This window comes from Bombus pascuorum, chromosome 12, assembly GCF_905332965.1.
Source record: "Bombus pascuorum chromosome 12, iyBomPasc1.1, whole genome shotgun sequence".
Lineage (NCBI taxonomy): Eukaryota > Metazoa > Arthropoda > Insecta > Hymenoptera > Apidae > Bombus > Bombus pascuorum.
In genome coordinates, this window is record NC_083499.1 from 12,347,623 (window position 1) to 12,369,309 (window position 21,687).

Here is a 21,687-nt window from a genome sequence, read left to right on the forward strand (position 1 = left end):
GTCGGAGAAGTTTCCATTAAACAAACTACCAAGATCTCGGTGAAGGAATAAAAAGAAGGTTGTATATTTTATCAAGGCGAGTTGTACGGATGGTCAGCGTTGAACCGCCGTAAAACATTCCGCTAAAGTGTGTTCGCATTCGCCTCCTAGACGCGGATCGTCCTCCGCTAAGATCCTGGTGAAGAAAAGCTGGCGAAGAGATGTCGTGCGTCTAATCGTGAACGTAAACAGAGAACTTGCGTTCAGGCTCTCGCATGGTCCCACGAAATGTGTTTTAACGACTGCCGCACACGGTGCATGAGCCATAAATGTTGCGCCGACCCGGGGATTCGTGTAATAGCCACTAAAAGCAGCCCTCGTCCCTTTATGGACCGTAAAAGCTCGGATATTTGGAACGAGGAAACCGTCGCTTAAAATTTAAGCAGAAGCGAGCCGCGATCGTCCTCGATGGGCCGACGACTCGTCTTTTCGGAGTCGTTACACCGCGAAAAACAAAGTTTTCTTCGAGCGTCGTTCGTCGAGCGACCAATTTCTTATTCATTTCCATCTTCTTATCGAGTTTCAGAAGAAAGTATCTTTTAGATATTGATCGACACTGATTCGGTATTAATTTCTCGTTTTCGCCAAAAATCACGAATTTATCTTTGGTAAAATCGGCTCGCGATTACGTATCGCCCTGTGTAACGATGTAACTCTTTCGTACACGATCGATGTACGCGAGGCATACGAGGGCACGGGAAATATATCGGCCTGTCGGCTCTTTCAGAGAAGTTTCGCGTAGGCGCACAGGTCCGTTCGAGGCAGAGATCGTTTAAAAGGGGATCCACGACTTATTAGGCACCGACATAGCTTCGATTCGCGGCCTCTATTAATACATGCTAGCCGATTTACTTTTCCGCCTGTTTACAACACCCTACTCGCGTCGCTTGTTTTTCGCGCTCCACTCGATTTCCGCTCGCCCAACTAATTGAATCGCGGATTATACCAACATGCAATTTGCATCATCACCTTCTGCTTTCATATCGAAACCATGGATAATTGCGCCAGTCGTTGCAATAATATCTCTAATCGTAAAGAACAACTTACGCCAAGGTAAAATTTGTTTTCGATCGTTCGCTCGAATCACGAGATATCGTACGTTTTTCCAATGTTTCGTCCGTTTAGGAGAAGCTTAACTTTTTATCGTAACACGCAAGCAGCCTAAAAATAAATTCTGCGAAACTTTCATTCAACCTACAGATTCTTCCTTTCAGTTTTATCGTTTATTAATAAATTTGATCATTTATCGATAAATCGTAAATGACTTCATCTTGTTTATCTTGTCAACATCGAAATCACGTAAAATAAGATCTCCTCGATAAATATCAAAATCGAAAACGCTAAATATCTCATTGTTGCAGATAAGATGTTAAATTTATCGAAAAGACAATTTTTTCAGCATGAATCCTTGAACCAAGGAATTCGGTACTTGACGATCGAAATATCGACCGATCAAGAAGCTGCGTGGAATCACGAACTCGAGACCGATCTCATCGACGTGCTTTCACGCATCGGCTATCGGAATCTATGAATATTAATCGATAAAGATGCCGAACGAAAATGGTCGATACGGTATTCCCGTTTGAAATCGGATACCAACCACGTTACGGTTACTTGTTTTATACATTCTCGGTAAAATCGGCTTTCGAGTGCATAGAAAATGGCTTTGATATTACCAAACCTCTTATCGCGAGACATAGAAATTTGCCTCGAACGAAAAATTCTTCCGCTTCTTTTATGACGAATTATGTTCGTAACTACAGACTACATCTCGATTATAATGGTTAATCATTACGCGATACGGAATGTACGATTCCGTAACTACCGGCACAACTACGACCAGGCTGATTCTACGTGAAAAAATAAATGAGGAACACGGAATGAAATTTATTTATATTAGGTTTCATTTTCGAGAAAAACGATACTCAATATTTGACTGATAAATATTGACAGACTTTGAGCCGCGAAAACGCACGCTAACGCAGATATACGCCCTTTGTTTTGCTCTTTCCAGTCTTTTTCTCTCTTTCTACTTTGTCGTTTCACCTTTATAAAGGTATCATTACCACGGCGAGATTAACCCTGCGTATAATTAGCTGATAAATTTCGCGTTAATTGCCGGCCATTATAACCGCGCGAGATTAATCGTCCAGGATCGCTTGATATTTAAATTAAAAGCAATCTCCCGCGGTTCGTGCAAACCCGCTTCTACGGTGTCCACGCCAGAGTCCTTTTTTCCTTTTCGTAATTTCTCTCTTCCCAACTCCTTGAACCGTTGTTCGACGAAACGAAGCGTTCCATTATCGTTCGTACGATTCCCCTGTAAAGCGTCTTTCCGTCCTCTTCTCCTGCATTTTTCCCATTATCTTTGTATCTTAACAAAACTACGTTAAACTTAAATAACACGGACGTTAGATATCGAGGGTTTGCTTCTGCGATATTTAGAAAGGTCTATTATCTCCTTCATAATATCATTTTCAGTCGTTCTTGCGATAAATTACTAAAAACTTTACTTCGAACGTAATTGCGGCAGAATTTCACGATCTTTTCGCGATCTTTATTCTATGGTCTCGTGTAATTTACGATCTTTCTATGCGCTGCTTCGGTCGCGTTCCATCGCTCGAAACTTCGATTATTCGAGTAACTTAAATAACAAACGTACGGTAACTCGATAACGAATAATAACGAAATACGAAAATGAAGGAATGCCGTGCAGTTCTTTACAGACAATAGATTATAAATCAGCGAACAGTTGGTTACAGTCGATTAGATCGTGAATCACGTCCTCGTATATTGATAGAAACGTATCATTACATTTTGTAAAACTTTTATACAACTGTGACTCACGTTGAACGAATTTCGATCGTGATATCGATCTAATTACCCGCTGATTTCTATTTGAATCTTGAGAGGTACAACGTTACTGATATTTACTGATATTTATAGATCGACAGCGTCGTTTTCTATTGGCGCTGCACGCTTTAGAGTAGACAAGTAATTAACGATTCCCAGGGAAGAGAGAAATCGCGACAAGATATAAACGACCGTAAAGGGAAATATACGATAACATCTTATTTCGAATTTTCCCATCTTCCTAAAAATAATGGCGAGGATAATAGTAAACTTAGATAGTAGCGAGACATCTGCGTACGACGAATCATAAGAATAACAAAGTAATAAGACGACCATTTAACGAAATCACGGATTTCCAGTTTTCTAGAAAGGCCGGCAAACGTAATAATAAACTGGAACGATAGTAAGATGTTATCGATATTCAACGATGGCTAATAAACGTTCGTTCGTAAACGAATTCGCAATGACAGATGCGGACGTACAGTCGTACAGCTGCATTAGTAACTGCTAATAGACCGTGAACCCGTGGCAGCTTTTATCGTACCGTAAATCAGCCGGCCGCGAATGCAGATATAATGTCTCCTTACGCAATACGATATCATATTTCATGTAATGGTACCTATCATGTACTATAATTGTAGGCTTATTTTACAGTCGACACACGCTACGAAAGATACGTTTGCAGTCGGCCTAACTCTCGAATAATTATCGCGGTCTAACTCCCGATAAAGAGATCACCGATACCTTATCCGGTGAGCTATCCATACACAAGCTGGTAAATAGCAATATAATTAAGACGAGTATGGACGATCGAGATCGTGGAAAGCGACTGCCGTGCCGCGGCTGTGCCAACGGAAATCGCTCTTCCTCCAATTCGAAACTGAATTAAAAGTATCGTTAAAAATGAAGTTTGTCGTTGCTGATTTTTCATCGTATTCTTTTCTAGCTTCTTTCGTTTTATTTCATGCGACAGTTTGATACTATTTTTATGTAGGGCGAGGCAATAGAAATTGCCATCTCGATTTATGCGATAGAGGGAAACGAACAAGTTTCATAGTCTTTTTTTTGTTGTAATAAAAAAGTACATTCTTTGTAGTAGAACTTGGTAAAATTAAAATTGACTCGGTCGAATGCTTACTAAAAAAGGATTTAGTAAAAAAGTTTCTTGAAAAAATTGTCTAAATTGTAGGTATCAATACTTTTATCTTGCTTTATAAGTTATTAAAAGAAAATTAGTCAAAAATGAGTAAAAAATCTATGTATACTACATATACTACCTATCGCTGCTATATAATTGCTATATATTTAATATGAAAATTCTAGTGCTACGGATTCGTTAAATTTCGTTCAAAATTCTAACAGCGTATTTTCACGACTCGATCGCTAATACCGAAAAACTCGAAAATACAAAGAAAACAAATATCAAATTCGATGATATTCCAAAGGGCTAAAAATATGATCGATAGGTATCCTTTGTCGTATCATACCTCTTTCGAGCCAATGGATAAAAACGAAGAAAGACTTCGCTAAAGAGGCTCCATGCGAAAGATCTTCGATAAAGTCTGTTATTTTCGTTGACGCGGCAAGGGTACGATTCCAATTTTCTTTCCTTGCTCGTCCTCGTGCAGCGCGACACCCATTTCCTGCAGCACGCTGCTCTCCACGACGCCGACTCTGTTGCAATTGCGGATCATCTCTTGATTCGCCGGATTATCCTCGCATAAATTCCGCAGCGCGAGGATCGTCCATTGCATTATAACTGCGCGTGTAAAATTTAACACGGACATTAATTAGCGTGTCGGGATATCATCGAGGATTCGCGCGAATCACAATAAGCGAAAGGATCACGAAGCTCAAAGGAAACGAGTCTGCATTACTTACGTGGATTTCTCGCGTCTATATTGCAGCAGTCCAGAAGCAGAGGCACCACGTCCATTTCGCGAAGCTGAAAACGTTCAACATCGTTGAGAACACGCGTGTGTAAACCTGCTTATGGTATCGTGTATAAAACCGCGAGACTCCGCATAAAATTGTAAATCGTCGCTTGGTAAGTATAAAGTACGCTATCGTCGTACTTGCGAATTATTGCAAGCATGTACAACTATATACGGTTAATAGGTATTAACCGAAAGGATAGTTAATATTAATTAGCATAAATGACAAAGCAACGATTCATTGATTTAGAATTCAAATTTAAATTTGAATTTGAATAGGAAATCAAAGAATGGAAATTTAAAATTTCCTTTTTCAATTCGAGTTCGATAAAGCCGCTGCGATGCCATAAAAGGATCAGCCATGTTACTCAAAAGGTATTACATCGTCACAGCATCGCGGACGTTAATTTATTTTTATAGCAACGGCGTGCACTCTGATTTATCGCATTCGCCATTCGCGCAGCCATAAAAATATTATTTTTGCACGGCCCGATACATTACAGACCATAGGCCGCGTTCATGGACTCTCGTTCGTGAAAAATGAGCCGCCATTGAAAATCGAATGGAACGTAATTGAATCGCATGTCGGAGCGACGATACATTTTATCGACGAGTACCTAAATCCATACACCTCGAACCATCGTATACGAATCATCGTTGGAAATTGAAGCTGACGGACGAAGAAGGTCTTCGCGAGAATTTTTTCAAACGTAATACCCCCTACTTACTCAAGAAGCAGCTTGCGATGGCCATCGGCAAACAGATACGTGTACACACATACACAAATTTTTCATTACGAACCGCGCTCGTTTCAACGGAATAGCTCGAAAGTCACCACCGGTTTGTATATTAACCTCGTAACGCGGCAGAACGTCGTATTTTACGAGCAATCGTGACGAGGATATGCACGTTTTAAAATTACTTAAGAAGGATAGAAATATCGGAGTGCGCGTGTTTTCCGAACGAAATTTAAGAACACGATCGCCTTCGACACCTTTCCACCACCCAAACGCTGAAAGAAACGGATACAGAAATAGTAAAGGCGAAGAAGAAACGAGCAACGAAAAGAGAAGAAAGAAAGAAATCGAGGTCTGTCTCGATTCGCACTCCTGCGTGGTATCGATCGCATGCGTATCGATAAAACGATTCGAACGCGGCAAAACAGCGGCCATGGCTTCGATCTTGCTAATATATTAACGCGGTATCCGATGTTGGCTAAATTGCCACGTCTTCGACTCGGACAGGATACTTAATTTTCCTTTGTTCGGTGAACAGTGCGCGCCACGCGGGATCCGTTCTCGTTTCTTTTGTAGCCCGTCTCTTGCGCGCCAGAGATGAAATCAATAAGAAGCAATAACGATCACTCGCGAATGCCCGTGCACGCATAAAGGGGCTAAATAAAAACCGAGCAACCAGAGAGTCGTTTCGAGCGCAAGGTTTGTAATATTCATCTACGCTCTACCCTGCACTTCGCTGTCTTTTGTTTTTCCTTGTTTTTCGTTTCGCGTGTCAGAAGATGATCTACGATGCAAAAGGTCTTTGTACGCGGGTGCACTTGATAAATGATCGATCGGGGTTGAAGGTTACAGCACGCAAGAAATCATTGTAAAAATTAATAGATCAATGACTGATTGAAAAAAATTCTGCCGCTTTTCGTACGATACAACGGAGAATTTTCGTAGTTTATTCTTTCTAGTACGTGATGCAGTTGCGATTGCTACCGTATAGGGTTCTAAGGCGCTACTTTCCAAGCGAACGTACTGTTTGTATTATCAACTGATGGTACCTTAATATTGTCAATGATAAAATATATTCGGTTCAAGTTTGAATATATAGAGATAAAAATTTTGATTCGCACAAATAGATTTTCTTTAAAATATAGTTTAGAAAGGACAAACGAGTAGAAAATAAGAATTAATATACACTTACAAAATCTTGATATTCCTTATTTCTGTATGACATATTTCCAATAACCCTTATTAAACCAGCTTTAAAACCAAACGTAGGATGACCTTCTAAATCACTTTTTGTTGTTGACCCTTGTATCGCTGAAGCTACGTCGCTCAATTTTTGTAGCGGCGTGAAATAATTATCTGATAGTTTTCCAATCGTTTGAATGGACTTTAGTAGATCTGTAAAAAATGTAGAATTGAATATTTTTATGCTATAAAAGAATTACCCTATAAACAAATATACTTACAACTACAATTAATAAGCAAGCTCTTCTGATCCTTTAGAAAACTATATTCTTCGCAAGATCTTGAAGTCAAAACTCCAAGAATATCAAGAAGAATTACAATTTCTGTAGGTTCTATTTCATCTAAATATGTGTCTACTGTCTTCAAAATCAAATCACTTTTTCTACAAAATCTTGTAATTAAAAATTCAATCGCGTCCTTCGTCAATTTGTATTCGTTTCCAAATTTGTGTATCGAATTTGAGAGTTCGTTATATATTATTTCCAATAAACATAATTTATCTTCGATAGTCGTATCACAGTATACGCTTCGCAGTATGTCCTTTTCAGATAATAAGAACATCAGGGCCTCCTTTGCGCTTTCAAAACCTTCTTTAATTGCTTTCAATAATTGTGAACATAAACGTTTCTTTTCTCCTTCCAAGAAAGTTTTTCCATCAAATTTCTTTAAAGCATTATGTACAAATGCACACGAAGCTCTAACAATTGGGATATGTTCAGAATGTGTCATAGTTCTATAAGTAATTAAAAAATCTATAGTACTCGAATACTTATCCTGATTAAAACAAAATCATTCAACAGAATTTATTGAAAATATAGATTTATATTAATAGTACTTACATTATTACATCCTTTAAATCAGTATTGTATAAAAATTGTAGTATATTATCTTGATCTGGAAAGTTACTATCTTTACATGCAAACGTAAACAGATTACAGAGGAACTGGATACTTAATCTTAAAATTTCCAACTTTTCATCCGACAGATCGCTATCGAATTTACATTGAAACGTTGTGATAACGTTCGATGTCCATCCTACAACACCCTCGTAAGGAAAATGAGAATCGAATGGATAAGAACTAGAACTCTCTATCTCTTCTAAATTTTCGTTACTTGCTAGAAAGCGATATAAATCGTGACTGTATGTCCCTCGCTCGATTGTAGTTGAAATATATCGTTGGTGTACATAACTATTAAAACAAGAATTTCCTAGGCATTTTAAGCAACCAATCTTTATATCTTTTGGGACGACAGAGTCTTCGGTTGTAAGAATTTGTGCTACTTTTGCCAAGACTGGAAAGGCAATTAATTCCCTGAAATTTAACGATCTGTTATGTTTACTGTCTAATAACGTTTTGTTACTACTTTTTAAATCATACTTCGATTCGAAAGATCTAAATATTTTTGGATTGAGAAGATTCAATAACTCGTCCCAATTTTCTTCAGCAAAAGCAGAATTAAATTTCTGTAATAAATGAATATCTCTGCTGTTCATTATGTCAATCCTTATTTGTAACGTTATTTATCTTATGAAGAATGATTGTTAATTTTTTTTTGTATTGTATATAATTTGATATTGTATAGAATAATCTGATGACATAACCTCAAATGAGCATGTTAGAGGAGCCATCTTTAAATAGACGCCAGGAAATATACTTATAAAAGTTCAATGTAGAATACAATTTTACAAAATTAGATATAACAAAAAGGTAGGACGTATTTTTAATAATTAATGGTATATAATTCTGAATATGATCAATATTATTTGAAATTTGTAAATATATTTTGACTAACGTTGCGTATACTAGTGAAACCCAACCTAACCCTAAACTAGTGAAAATGGTTAAAATCATGTTACATTATTTTTATTCCTGTTCTTAAAAAGTTGAAGTATCATTTGCATATTATAATTTTTGTGTTATAATTGTCTAAATTGAGCGATAAATGTAATCAATTTTAAATATTTTGATTTTGAAAATATTTCTGTATTCTGAAGTTAAGAAAAAATTGTGTTTTAACATCAGGGTTCCGAGAATTAAAGATACGTGTCTGTATTTATCCCCGCCATTAAATTCAAGTCTCTCCGTGACTAGCGTTTGTGACAGTCGGCTTAAACTTATTATTAAGCAATTTTTATTGTAATAATAAAACTATCTCGAAGGTAAATCTTTTTAATTCTTGAAAAGTAATTAACTTTAAGTGGGACTTACATTTTGTCTGTTTCTACATTCATGTTCTGAATCTATTAGTTTTGCTATGTCATTCCGTGCTAACCACATTCTATTTAGGCCTTTTCTAATTATTATTGTCATTATTGAATTAACTAGGGAATAACAAATTTATTGTAATTATATTTGAAAGATACCGTTTGTATATATTATTTTTAAGATAATATTAAATGCATTGATACCAAATTTATCAAGTCATAACCTCAAAGTTTCGATCTAAATACAATCTTGTTATCTTTATACTTCAGAAAATTTAATCCACTGTGTATCTTAACAACGTATGTATTTTTATTTTCAGATGTTTCTAACACGTTCTGAATACGATCATGGTGTTAATACCTTCTCCCCAGAAGGGAGGTTATTCCAAGTTGAATACGCCATAGAAGCTATAAAACTTGGTTCCACTGCCATTGGAATCGCAACATCAGAGGGTGTTGTTTTAGTTGTGGAGAAACGTATCACTTCCAGTTTAATGGAACCCACAACCGTGGAAAAGATTGTAGAAATTGATAAGCATATTGGATGCGCCGCATCAGGCTTAATAGCTGACTCTAGGACCATGATCGATCGTGCTAGAGTAGAATGTCAAAATCATTGGTTCGTCTACAACGAAAGAATGTCCGTGGAGTCAACGGCACAGGCTGTATCTAACCTAGCTATACAATTTGGAGACAGCGACGACGATGGTAGTGCCATGTCAAGACCGTTTGGCGTAGCAATGTTATTTGCCGGTATCGATGAAAAAGGGCCTCAGTTGTATCATATGGATCCTTCTGGCACCTTTGTACAATTCGATGCTAAAGCCATTGGATCTGGAAGCGAAGGCGCGCAACAGAACCTCCAAGAAGTTTATCATAAGGTAAGATATTTATTTTTTGTATAAATGTTTCAGTTTTTCCACGAACAGTCTTTCAACATTTTACGGTATTGTTACAGTCTATGACGCTTAAAGAAGCGATAAAAGCAGCTTTGGTTATATTGAAGCAAGTTATGGAAGAGAAACTGAGTGATAACAATATAGAAGTAATGACGATGACTCCCGAGCAACTGTTTCATATGTTTACAAAAGCTGAATTACAGGAGGTGATTACAGACATTGCTTAAAATTTAGGGCACTTAAAACATGTTGATTTTATTGACATGAATACGTATATTTATATATAGCGGATATGTGCTACGCGGGAGTTGTATATCCGAAAATTACACATACATTTTTCATTTAAAGAATATGAAATTTCTACACGATGAAAGATTTTGTATTTTCACCTTTTTTCAAATCACCTGCAAAGATAGTAAATTATATATTATATCTTTAATCTTATATCAAAGATTCCTTGATACCATTTCCTAATTATTTTTGTGTACGTGCATTTGTTAATGTCTTAACACGTTTTAATTAATTCTAAATATTACTAACGTTAATATAATCGCATAAAACATAATTCTTTTTATAACTATCCTTTTCATATCCTCATCTTCGTATAACAAAGCGATTCACACGATTTTTCTTTTTAACCTCCTAATCTAGTTAATTGAGAATTTGCCTTCATCGAGAGAAGATTCATTGCGGTCAAAATCCAATACCTCTGGTACATTTCCATCCCTTCCATCTCTATCCACCGTTGGGTGAAAAGATCGCAGCATGTATTTTGGTGTTTGTAATCTCCTATCCTCGAATTACGTTTCTATCCTTACAAGGTAACACATAATAAAATATTTTTGTAGATTTCAGTTGCATGATCCTTTATTTTAAAGCTATATGCATTTATGATATTTTATACCTTTGTGCGAAAGTTTTGATTTTAATTTTCGAATTGCACATCTATGTTTACACATTAATTAATCAATTAATTTTATTAAAGAGATAATATTCATTACTTTTGTAAAATATCCAATCAAACTTTTACATTGACAATAGCGCAGTAATAGATTGTTTTTAAATCTTGAAACAGACATCTTGCATCGGTAGCATAGGTTGTATAGATGCAGGTGCACGGTATTTTAAAAACGTTTTATAACGGACGCGATTAAAACTAGTCACAATCGATCAATTTTAAAAACAACGCTACAGAGATTTAGGACATTTTCGTCGAAAATCTTTGTAAAGCGTATATCATATTTCGTCTGTTATTAAATACGTATAACAGAGTTGAAACGTAAAATTTTGTTCACAGTGTAATTAGAACGAGTCACAACACAACTCGTAAAACTACACAAATTTCTAAGATCTATTTCAAAATCACCAACGTTCAACTTTCAATATAAATATTATACAAATACCAAACATTACAAAAATTAACAAATTATTTTAAAAAGCGAAATTAGATATTCAGATAGATTATATATAATTAAAAAGAAGGAAAGAAATTAATGAAAAAATTATGTATATACAAAAAGAGCGTATATAAGCAAATCCTTCTTCGTATATTCTCATTTTATCTTTGAAGTAGCCATCGTTGAAAGAAGAGTCGCGATGATGGTGTAGCACGGACTCTCCTAGGGCGAATCGCTGAATTCACGTCGAACGGAAACGAACGGGACGGTTGGTTCGTTTTCGATTAAAAGCTCTCCGGGGCTGTGAATGCCTGTATCCGAAATCAATAATTAATTTCGCCCGGTGGCCGGGGGACAGACAGAAAGCGAGCCGAGCCGGAAATGGTTCGGGAACTCGCTCGGTTACTGCGATGTTCCGATAAAACGTCCCTTTTTATCCCGTTCTCTCAGCTGCCAGATTATTGGATATTATTCCATTTCAAGCGTTCAATCCCGCTACGATTCGCTCGCTCGGATTCCCATGGGGGATCCTCTGTCGTCCGTTGATTGTTGAAGCCACTTACACGCGCGCACGCGCCCACGCATATGCACCTGTGTGTTGCAACTCGATTTAGAGATGTTGCATTTTGTTGGAATCGTTTCCACTTTCTGGTTTTTTTTTTTTATCCTTGGCTGGTATCATCGAAGGTAGATCGTATTGAACAAAGTAAATATTTAGATTATATTACAAACTAAATTGAATTCTATAGTTTAAATTCGAACCGCATTTAACGCCAGAGAAAATAGGTTTCGTTTGTATTCTGAGAACGGGGGATTTAAAAACTGAATTTAATATATTCCATGGAAATGGAATATTTAACGATCTAAGGTTTAATTTAAACGTTTAAAGATGAATGCGTTGGAATCATAATTAGCAATTCAGACTACTAGTTTTAAGCTTCAGAGTAAAATTTAAGATCATCGTATATTCTGTATAATAATAATTTATTAAGCAAAATGCTCGAAAGAAAATAATGCTTGAAGATTACGAATCGACAACGAAGGTCCTTCTACCTGTCGAAACAAACGTCTACCTGCGTCAATTTATAATCAGATAAACAGTTTTCCACCTCAATTATACGAGGAAAATCGAAATAAAGAAGATACGCAAAGGTCAATATCGAAGAATCCGAAGGAAGTTTTCGAATGGTGATTCGGATGCTCAAGGAGCGAAGGGAAACGGAGCGTGGAAGGACTGAGCGAGCTATGGGAAATGGAGTAGAAGGAGAACGAGGAGGACTCCGTAATTAACTGCGATGAGAGAGCGGCGGGATAGTCCCGTTTGAGTCGCTGAGAATCCCCCGGGACCTGACCCGTCGTATCAGACGCCAAACACTCCACTCCCGGTACCGGAGTTCGGTCTCGTCGTCGGCCAGCCTCGAAGCCGGCAACGTTCAAGTTTCGCTACGATAATTGCCTTCGCTTCACAGTCGCGCCCCCGACACCCGCGGCATTGGATAAAAGGGGCTCCACCCCCGGCTTCTACGAACGAACGAACGAACCTGCGAAGCCTAGGGACCAACGCGGATGCCGCGGGGGAAACTCGATAATGGCTTTCAGCCTCTGAATTTACGCGATTCGGATCTCCCCGTCACGGAAACTCCTGGATATTCTCCTTTCATCGGTTCAACCCCTTCCACTCTTTTCTCCTGTTGTCCATGGAGTTTGGAGAACATTGCCCTGTTTCAATTTTCACCGTCACAATGGACGTCGCTTTGCTTGTTCGAACCTTTGTCAAGTACTCTGGGAGGCGCATTTTTATTTTCTAACGGACCTTCTTTCATACATGTCTTGCTTTTGGTTTTGCTTGGTATCTTTTTTCTATCTCTTTTGGTATCTTTTCGGTTTGTCACAGAGCTCTTATCGTCTTATCGCGGATATATAAATTGGTTCTTCGAGCGTTTGTAGAATTTGAACGTGAGTGCAAATTAATTAAAATTTAATACTCGAAATTTCGAATTGGAAGGGTAGTTGATATTAGGCTGTTTGAAATTAGCGTCCAGGTGCTATCTTTATAGAATTTAATGGTAATAGAATTTAACAGGTATTTTAATATACATGTACCATCTCTTTAATTGTGTTCTGAAGTACATGTTTTATATAACTCGCAGAAGCTACTTCATTTATCTAAAATATATAAAAATTCCGATACTAGCTTCAAAATTAACGAATCACTTTGTATCTTTGCAAAGGCTCTTGCAATTTCCCAGTAGGAGCAATCGATCCCGGACGTTTTCGTCTGTCATTTGAAAGTTCTCCCGTTTAAATCCCGCTCGCACTTTCTAGCGTCCAGCGTTTGTAAAATAAACCTTGTAATTCCCAACATGGTTAACCAAACACCCCATGAAAGATTCATTAATCGCGTTCGAGCGTGGCCACGCGATCCACCGATAGAAAAACGAACAAATTTCGCTCGTGTACGTTTTCACGAAGTTAATCCTGCCTGAGTGAGAGTGAACGCGCCGCCGTCTGGAAACCGAGAAGTGACTTCCGGTATCCGGCACTCGTAATATTTCTCCGTGTTCTTCCGGTATCCGCGAGACTTTTTTCACTCGTTTCCTCGAGCGAAACTGTCATGGTATAACGTCGTTCGAGAGTCACGAACAGAGTTTGAAACGACAATTACGAATGAGGGAGGACGAAGATTTTATTTGTCCTTGTAGACGAGCGATAAACGCGATCTAAACGCGCCGGTTCGACGATCGTTCTTCGTCGAAAGCTGCAGTTCGTAACACGCTCTTGCTTTCACCGCAATTCAGTCGAGAAACTACGGGACTCTGTTCTACTGAAATAAATATGGGATTCGTAAATAACCGTGCAAGCAACTCGTGCACCGACTAGCGACGACATACGTCGTTCTCGAAACTTTTTCTTTCGTAATTTGCAAGGGAAAAGACGTCGAAGCTCTGTAACGATGGTTTCGATAACGCCAAGTAAGATCGGATGGTGTAAGCTGGTTCGGATAACGAAACGTCCTTTTACTTTTTGTACAGCCGCGTTAATTACCTAGTCTGGCAAAGACGGCAGTCTTTAGTTGGAAACTTGCTTCGCGTTCGAAATACGGATTTACGATGATTATTTTTACAGTAAATTGGAATAATTACAGATGCTTGGGTAGATTTCTAATAACGAAAATGCGAACATTTCACGAAAATTTCACAGTTTCACTTCGATTCGTTTGTTTCAACGAATGTACCGAGTGTTTCGTATTTAAATTTATTCTTCGCTATGGTATCACGGTCATCTTTGTATATCGATGAATGTATCAATTGAAACGGTATACGTGATTTTACTTATCTTATTCTGAAACTGTTTTTCCGCGATGTATTAACCGATTTCTTGAAATCTCTGCAAAATTAAAATAGATTAAACTAAATGAAATCGACTGTTTCTATATTCCTCCTTATTGATGGAATATATTCCACGTGTTATAAAATACTAAAATAGAGTAGTAGTAACGATACTGTATATACAATAATATATTTTAAATTTAATAATCGAGGAATCGGAACGGGTCGTGGATAAGATAAAATATCGATGTCATTTTGAATAATTAGAAGAATGACGTAACAGTCATTAACGCGATACACGAAAATCTTAGGTAATCATGATTTCATGCACTCTCGTGATATAATAGTTACACGAACCGTGCATAAGGCGAATAACTTAGGCACATTACACAGAGCTGCTCCTTTTTTAAACTACTTCTATTACTCGCTCTAATGGCAGTGCTTTAAAGCATATCGTAATTCATCAACGTGTTCTGCTATAGCAAAGCGTAATTCAATTACCAAGAGGCAAGGATGAAAACATGTATATATATATATTTATCATAGAAAAGGAAGAATAAATAAAACGAATAAATTTTTTTATTTCGCTAATGGTAATTGCGACGTGAAACTCTGAAAGGAAGCGAAAGAAAAAGAAGAGGACGAACACACTCTCCTTCTATTATCGCTGCGCTCGATAGAAAACCGGAAGCACACGAGATCTCGATGCAGGAAGGAGTCGATGGCAACGTGTACAGCTATAATTCACGCATGGCAGAATCGTCGCGATTTTTTTCACTTTCACAAAAGTTAGCCACTCGTCCGCTTATCTAATAAGACCAACCGCTTGCACACTTTCATATACGGTTATGTGTTCTTTGTAATTCCCGGTTCCCGTATAGCATAACATTTTACATAACCGAAAGGACGAAACAATCGCTGACGTGGTCGTTAGTTATTCCGAGAACCGATGTTGCCTATTATTTATTGTTCGTATTTACGTTCGAGCGTTAATTAAATCGGTGTTACCTGTGCGCGCTCTCCTGTGCCTCCTTTCCCCGGTTAAAAATTAAATTTTTCCGCATCGATGGACAATTTCATTTACGTTTCCATCCGATTTCTTTTATCGCGTTAGGTAAACGCATGAAACTTCAAATCGATAGAAATACCGATTAATGTGAGAACAGAAATGCCGAAAATAAGTTATCTCCTTATTATTCCGTAGCAAAGTTGCTACGATTTAGAGGAAATTTAATTTTCATGTACACTGTCGGCCATAAGTATTAGCAACTACGGTGTATGACCATAGAAAGTGTTATACTATACACTATGTTTGCACAGACTCTCGCTTTCACATGGATAGTTTTTAACTTTGTAAGACTCTTTCTTATCGCGTACCGATAACCAATTAGCGAGTTTCAAATTATTTCAGTTCATCGAAGAATCGTCATGTTCCAATATCAATGACACCCGCGATCGACCGTCAACGATTATGCTTACAGGATCGAATTAAAAATAAACTTCACGTTCTATGGAAACTACGACCGATATCAGACTCGAAGGAAACTCGGCAACGTTTCTGGACACGCGTACGTGGACCAGGAGAATATACATGCATATCCGTGTGTCCATATGGCGCAGCAGCCGTGGAGAAAGTAATGCTTTCTTGAGCACGTATATACGAGCCTCTTTAATTGCACCGCGAAACGATTAAGATTTACTCGGGATCGAAAGTACACCGCCCGGAACTGGCCTCCGAACGTTCCAACGTTTCGTCCTCTTTTTTCCTTATCTTTTCGTATCCTGTGATTAAAAGATTTCTCGACATACCATAAACAGTTGCTTCATGATTGATTTAACGTTAGTTACGATATAAATTAGTTATTTATCACTGGATACCGTTGAAATCTTATACGTATCGTTCGCATTCGATACTTTCCACGTTTGTGGAATTAGTTTTATCGGTGTTTTAGAGTTTCTTTCCTGCATTCTATTTACACGTCTGTCGCAAGCGTTTTAATTTTGTGGGAAATTAATTTTTAGACTACTATCAAATTATTATTAATACCATCGAACGTTTAATAATACTAACATTTAATATTATTCTAGAAATTAATTTTTCGTTAAATTGACAAATTTCGAAAAGAAATATGCGAGCTTCTAGGAACGAGGCTGCAGTAAACTCTGGTAGAAAATAACTCTATCGATACCTTCTTCGATACGTATTAAATTTCATATTAATGCTAATCTAAAAATAATACCTGACTTTCCATGATGTTTTTCTTCGAAATTAGAAACCTGTTGATAACAACAAGCTTTTAATATTTGTTCCACCATAATATTGCGGTATAGTTTGCAGGAAATAGTTTGTGAAAATCGTCGAGTTGTTACGCGAATGTGAAAATAAATAGCTGTACGTGACTCTTCTTCGACGGCGAATCGTTTCTTCGTGTCCATTCGTCGAGCGAAAGAGACGTTCACGTAACGATGTTCCGTCCCGCTCGATCTTCTTGGTTTCTTACATCGAGCTCGTTTGGTTGGCCGCGTTGGTAGCGCGAGAAGGGAAATTTTGCAAAAGTGAAACTCGCCGCGGGGATGAGATTTCCGGCAGAACCGTCGAGAATGAATCGAGAAAGCGTTAGCTCGTTAGCGCGTTCGCGCGGAATTTTTTTAACGCTTTTCCCAACTGAACGCGCGAAAACCTTACGTATTGTGAAAAAGAACGTCGTTACTATAAAAAGTCACTTGCCGGAATATTCTGATAAAATTTGTCGATCGCAATTTGAAAGCGATACCACGGAAATCTTTTTTAAAAAATGGCAGAAATATCCTTGCCTTTTCTTGATTTCTCTTTTAAAGAGTAATTTTTATTTCGTTGTAATTATTAACGCGATACTTGCTAAATTTATGAATCTCGTTATATCACGAGCGAAATTATTGTACGAACAGATTGATTCGGAAAAAGGAAATTGGTAAGATTTTAATTTTTTGATGCTACTGTAAGCTTCATCGATATTTTAGTACATTTTTTACGGTAGAGTTACGTCATTAAGTAGTTACTTAAAATTCAGCGTAACGGTTGCATTAGGTTGCACATAAACGAGTAAAAGTATAAAGAAGAATGCTTCGAGTGCGTTCGTTAAATTTTATGAACTATGACTAATAGTGCCCAACGTAAAGCTAAAAATTGGTAATAGTTGTTCGATAGGAAACGGAAAACTCGCGTAACCTGTCGAGATTAAAAAAATTCGAATAACAAGGAAAAAAATAAAAGTCGATGGTGTCAGATGACAGACGAGTATTTATTAAAAATCTTTGATACAAAAAGACACTCTATTTCACTCTTAACTTAAATTAGGTACAAAAGTGGTTCGCCGCAACGTATTTACGTGGCGGCGTTTATTTCACATCGGCTAACTTATGCTCGTAAAGCTCGCTTAAACGCCGTTAATGTTAGTGTTTTCTTTGGAACAGCTTAAACGTAGACACAGAACTAGCGAATTTTTAGATGGACGATTTCCAAGAAATTTTGCGATCAAACAGAATTATCGTACGTGAAATCACGTTTATACTATCGTACATTATTCTACAAACTTTTTTCGTTTAAAGGTTCTTAGATTTTTAAGAAGCTCGTGTTTTCTTAGCTAAATCGTGCTATCTCGTTAAATATCTCAAGATCGACATACAAATTTGGAAAACGTGCTTCAACGATGAAAGTATTCTGGTTCTCTTGGAATATTCGTTATCGAATTGGCAAGACGGAGCTGAAGAATTTAATCGACGGATAGAAAAGATGTCTAGCGAAATCTAGAGAAAGGAAAATTTTCGCCCGGGCTTCCCTTAAACCCATCTCTTCGATTGAAACTAATTGGTGCATCGAAAGCACATCGATCAGAGGAAATTAGTACATCGACCAAACGAAGACGCTGTCACGAAGAAATCGCTAATATCACCCAGTTACGAGCATCCTCCTAAGTTACCTAAAAATCTGAAAGACAGGTTACGCTTGAGAGAAGCACTAGCTACAAGAAGCATTCGGGGAACGGTTTATCTCGTTCTCTCTCCCCGTTTCGCACTCTATCGTGCTCAACAACGCGAGACAACGAGCTGCTCCCCATACCTCTTTGTTCCTTTCCAAAAATAAAAATATATACTAGAAAGAAGGGACGATCGAAACGTTGAATTTCGTCGACGGTGCGTTTCTTCGGCTTTAAATTCGCGAAGAGATAGAGACGATTGCCCAGAGATCCAGCAGCGCGTATATGAAAAATCTTAACATTTCGAAGAAATCGTCTCGATCACCGAAAGAATTCAACGATGATGAGAGAAATATCCGCCGCTGTCTCCACCGTATCCAGAAAATCCTTCGTAGCCACCGCCGCCGCCGCCGCCACTGCCTCCGTGTCCCTCGTGAATCGGTACTGGCACAGGTATCTTCACCGGTACCGGAACCTCTTTCTCTACCGGTACAGGTACTTCCTTCTCGACGACATACGGTTTGTCTACCGGTACCTTGACAGGGTAGGGTACAGGCTTTGGGACCGCCACTGGTACCGGTTTGTGAACGGTATACGGTTGAGGGACTGGTACCTTGACCGGGACAGGGTAAGGTTTCTCTACTGGCACAGGGTACGGTTTGTCCACTGGTACCTTAACCTCATAGGGTACCGGCTTGTCTACCTGCACTGGGTACGGTTTCTCAACGGTGACTGGGTACGGTTTGGGCACAGTGACCGGGTACGGTTTGTCCACTGGTATCTTAACCTCGTACGGTATCGGCTTCTCCACTGGGTATGGTTGCGGCACCGGAATTTTCACCTTCACCGGGTACGGCACGTGCTTCTCGACGGTATACGGCTGCGGGACAGGCACCTTAACGGGCACAGGTACGTGTTTCTCCACGGTGTACGGCTGCGGCACCAACACCTTTACCTCGTACGGTTTGTCCACCGGTACCTTGACTTCGTAAGGCACCTTCTTCTCCACGGTGTACGGTTGTGGCACGTGTACCGGCACCTTCACGAACACCTTCACCGGGTAAGGAACGTGTTTCTCCACGGTGTAAGGCTGGGGTACGCCGACCTTCACTTCGTACGGGACATGCTTCTCCACCAAGTAAGGCACGTGCTTGGTTACTTCGTACGGCACTGGCACCTTCTTCACCACGGTCACCGCCTTCACGTGCTCGTGCTGATCGTAGCTGGAAACACCGCCTCCGCTCAGGTCACCTCCTCCACCACCCAGGTCGCCGTAGCTACCGTGCAATCCTCGTTTCTCCGTCTTCTTCTCCGAAGAATCGGCTACAGAGTCCTTTGGTGACGCGCTCTCCTCGGCTGCCTTCTCCGAGCAGCTAGCTTGCGTGGCCAATGCCACCAGGACGATGGCCAACTGCGAGTGAAAGTTGGGAACGACGAATTAATTTGCAATTCCATTGGAAAGTATAGTTGGACGACGTCTCCGTTCTACGTTCGCGACCAGATTTTTCTTCAGATTGAGATTCAGAGGTTCAGAAGGAGATGGAAAGTGGCTAATGGAGTTTCGCAGATTCGGTCAGATGGGTCGTCGGTCGGTCTCGTCTTTATGATCAAATTTCCGTTACACTCAAACATATCGTGTAAAAGTATATAATAGTTTTTGTATAAGCCATAGACGATCTACGCTGTTGAAATGGGAAATTGGAAGAATTTGGCTTCCTAGTTCTTAATTCTCTTTGCTCGTATCCGTTTCACAAAAAAAATTTTTTTTTTCTAGATTCCAATACGATCATTTGATAAAAAAGTAAATAGTAAAATAGAAATTCATATCGCTAGACTTGTTACAAAGAATTCTCTTTCTCGCTATACATAGAGACACTCGAAATACGTACTTTTAAAGTTCCCAAAGATCGTGAAACTTTTTATCGAAGCTTGATTCGTAGCGCAATTTAAGCATAATTTAAGTAAATTTAAGTCTAGTTCCAATGATCGAAATGACTCTACCATCTTCAAAATAATATCGAATCGAACGACGAAACCAACCGTACACTTTTCAAATTCTACCGAAACTCGGACAAGCACGACGGAGACCTGCCTGCGATTTTAAGCATTTTTACGGGAAGCAGAGTCGCTTACCTTGATATTCATCGTCGAGTTCGCGTATGTTTTGATGTGGCGTATAACCACTAACTGAACCGCTTCGTTTTCTAGACCGAGCCTTATATACTCAGCGGCATAATAGCTCAGTTACTTTCGCTGCACCTCATCGTCCGTATTATACTTGTGCGTCTTGTTTTGCATTTGCAAAAACGTGTTCGCGTCAGTGCCGGGATAACGTACGGGAAATTGAGTAGTCCATGCGCGAGTCCGCCTCTAATCGCGCGGTGATCTACCACTATTTCGAACGCGATCCGTGGAAACTGTTCCATTAGATAGCTTTTAAGATAACACATAGTTACACAGAACGCTCCCGTTCGGTTCGTTGTTTCGCCTTCGGTGAATAATTAATCGCGAGCATCGCCATATTTCTAGCATTGTTCGAGTATGAGAAATTTGTATGGAATACAATTTGTGTCTTTGAGTTTGATACTTTGAGCGACCATGGTATACCGCTAGAATACGATAGTGAAACTTTTGTTTTGTGAAAATTGTGACAATTCCACGATTCTTCGCGTATCGTTTCGAGCAATTTAAAATTGATTTTGTAAATATGTTCTACGCGTTCGAGAAGATGCTTTCTCTCGTAGGAATATTTTTGAAATCTCCAAAGTGTCGTGAAACTGTCGCGACTTTGTGAAAGTGACACGCTTCGTTCGATTTTTTCTCCATCTTTCTGCACCGAAAGCTTTTCCTCCGCCATTTTCTCAAATTTTTCTCCACGATGAGAATTATCAAATCGTGACCCACTTTTTCGAAACGCTTCACGAGCGTGCATCTAATGGGTTTTTGATTATTTAAAGGGAAGCGTGTCATTGTAAATGAAATGCGGCTGTTATTACGTCTTGAACACCGGCGTGAGGTAAATTGAAGGAAGTTGACGTTCACGCAACCACGATTCTCACGACGCCAGTAGCACGATTTCCTCGTCTTCGTCCAGC

The 21,687-nt window shown here is 38.8% G+C and overlaps 3 protein-coding genes across 6 annotated transcripts in view; 1 reads left to right on the forward strand and 2 right to left on the reverse strand.

Annotated features, from left to right (window-relative positions):
* The window catches only part of LOC132912913 (protein Wnt-7b), a 121,059-nt gene extending 112,632 nt beyond the window's left edge, over positions 1-8,427 (reverse strand). For all 4 annotated transcript variants that reach the window (XR_009659296.1, XR_009659297.1, XR_009659298.1 and 1 more), the window contains exons 1-6: positions 8,185-8,427; positions 7,645-8,118; positions 7,027-7,538; positions 6,756-6,958; positions 4,774-4,837; positions 4,380-4,651 (exon numbers count right to left, since the gene is read on the reverse strand). The gene's annotated coding sequence lies outside the window, so the exon portion shown is untranslated. The remainder of the gene's footprint in view (positions 1-4,379; positions 4,652-4,773; positions 4,838-6,755; positions 6,959-7,026; positions 7,539-7,644; positions 8,119-8,184) is intronic.
* A 381-nt stretch (positions 8,428-8,808) lies between these two features.
* LOC132913079 (proteasome subunit alpha type-5) lies at positions 8,809-10,764 on the forward strand. The gene is made up of 3 exons (XM_060971038.1): positions 8,809-8,966; positions 9,332-9,892; positions 9,970-10,764. Exons 2-3 carry the CDS (start codon positions 9,332-9,334, stop codon positions 10,135-10,137), a joined length of 729 nt encoding a protein of 242 aa, XP_060827021.1. The 5' UTR covers positions 8,809-8,966; the 3' UTR covers positions 10,138-10,764.
* A 7,485-nt stretch (positions 10,765-18,249) lies between these two features.
* Positions 18,250-21,004, reverse strand: LOC132912394 (uncharacterized). The gene is made up of 2 exons (XM_060969770.1): positions 20,726-21,004; positions 18,250-20,003 (listed from the first exon to the last, which is right to left on the reverse strand). The coding sequence occupies exons 1-2, from the start codon at positions 20,735-20,737 to the stop codon at positions 18,927-18,929; spliced, it is 1,089 nt and encodes a 362-aa protein (XP_060825753.1). The 5' UTR covers positions 20,738-21,004; the 3' UTR covers positions 18,250-18,926.
* Between the last annotated feature and the right edge of the window lie 683 nt (positions 21,005-21,687).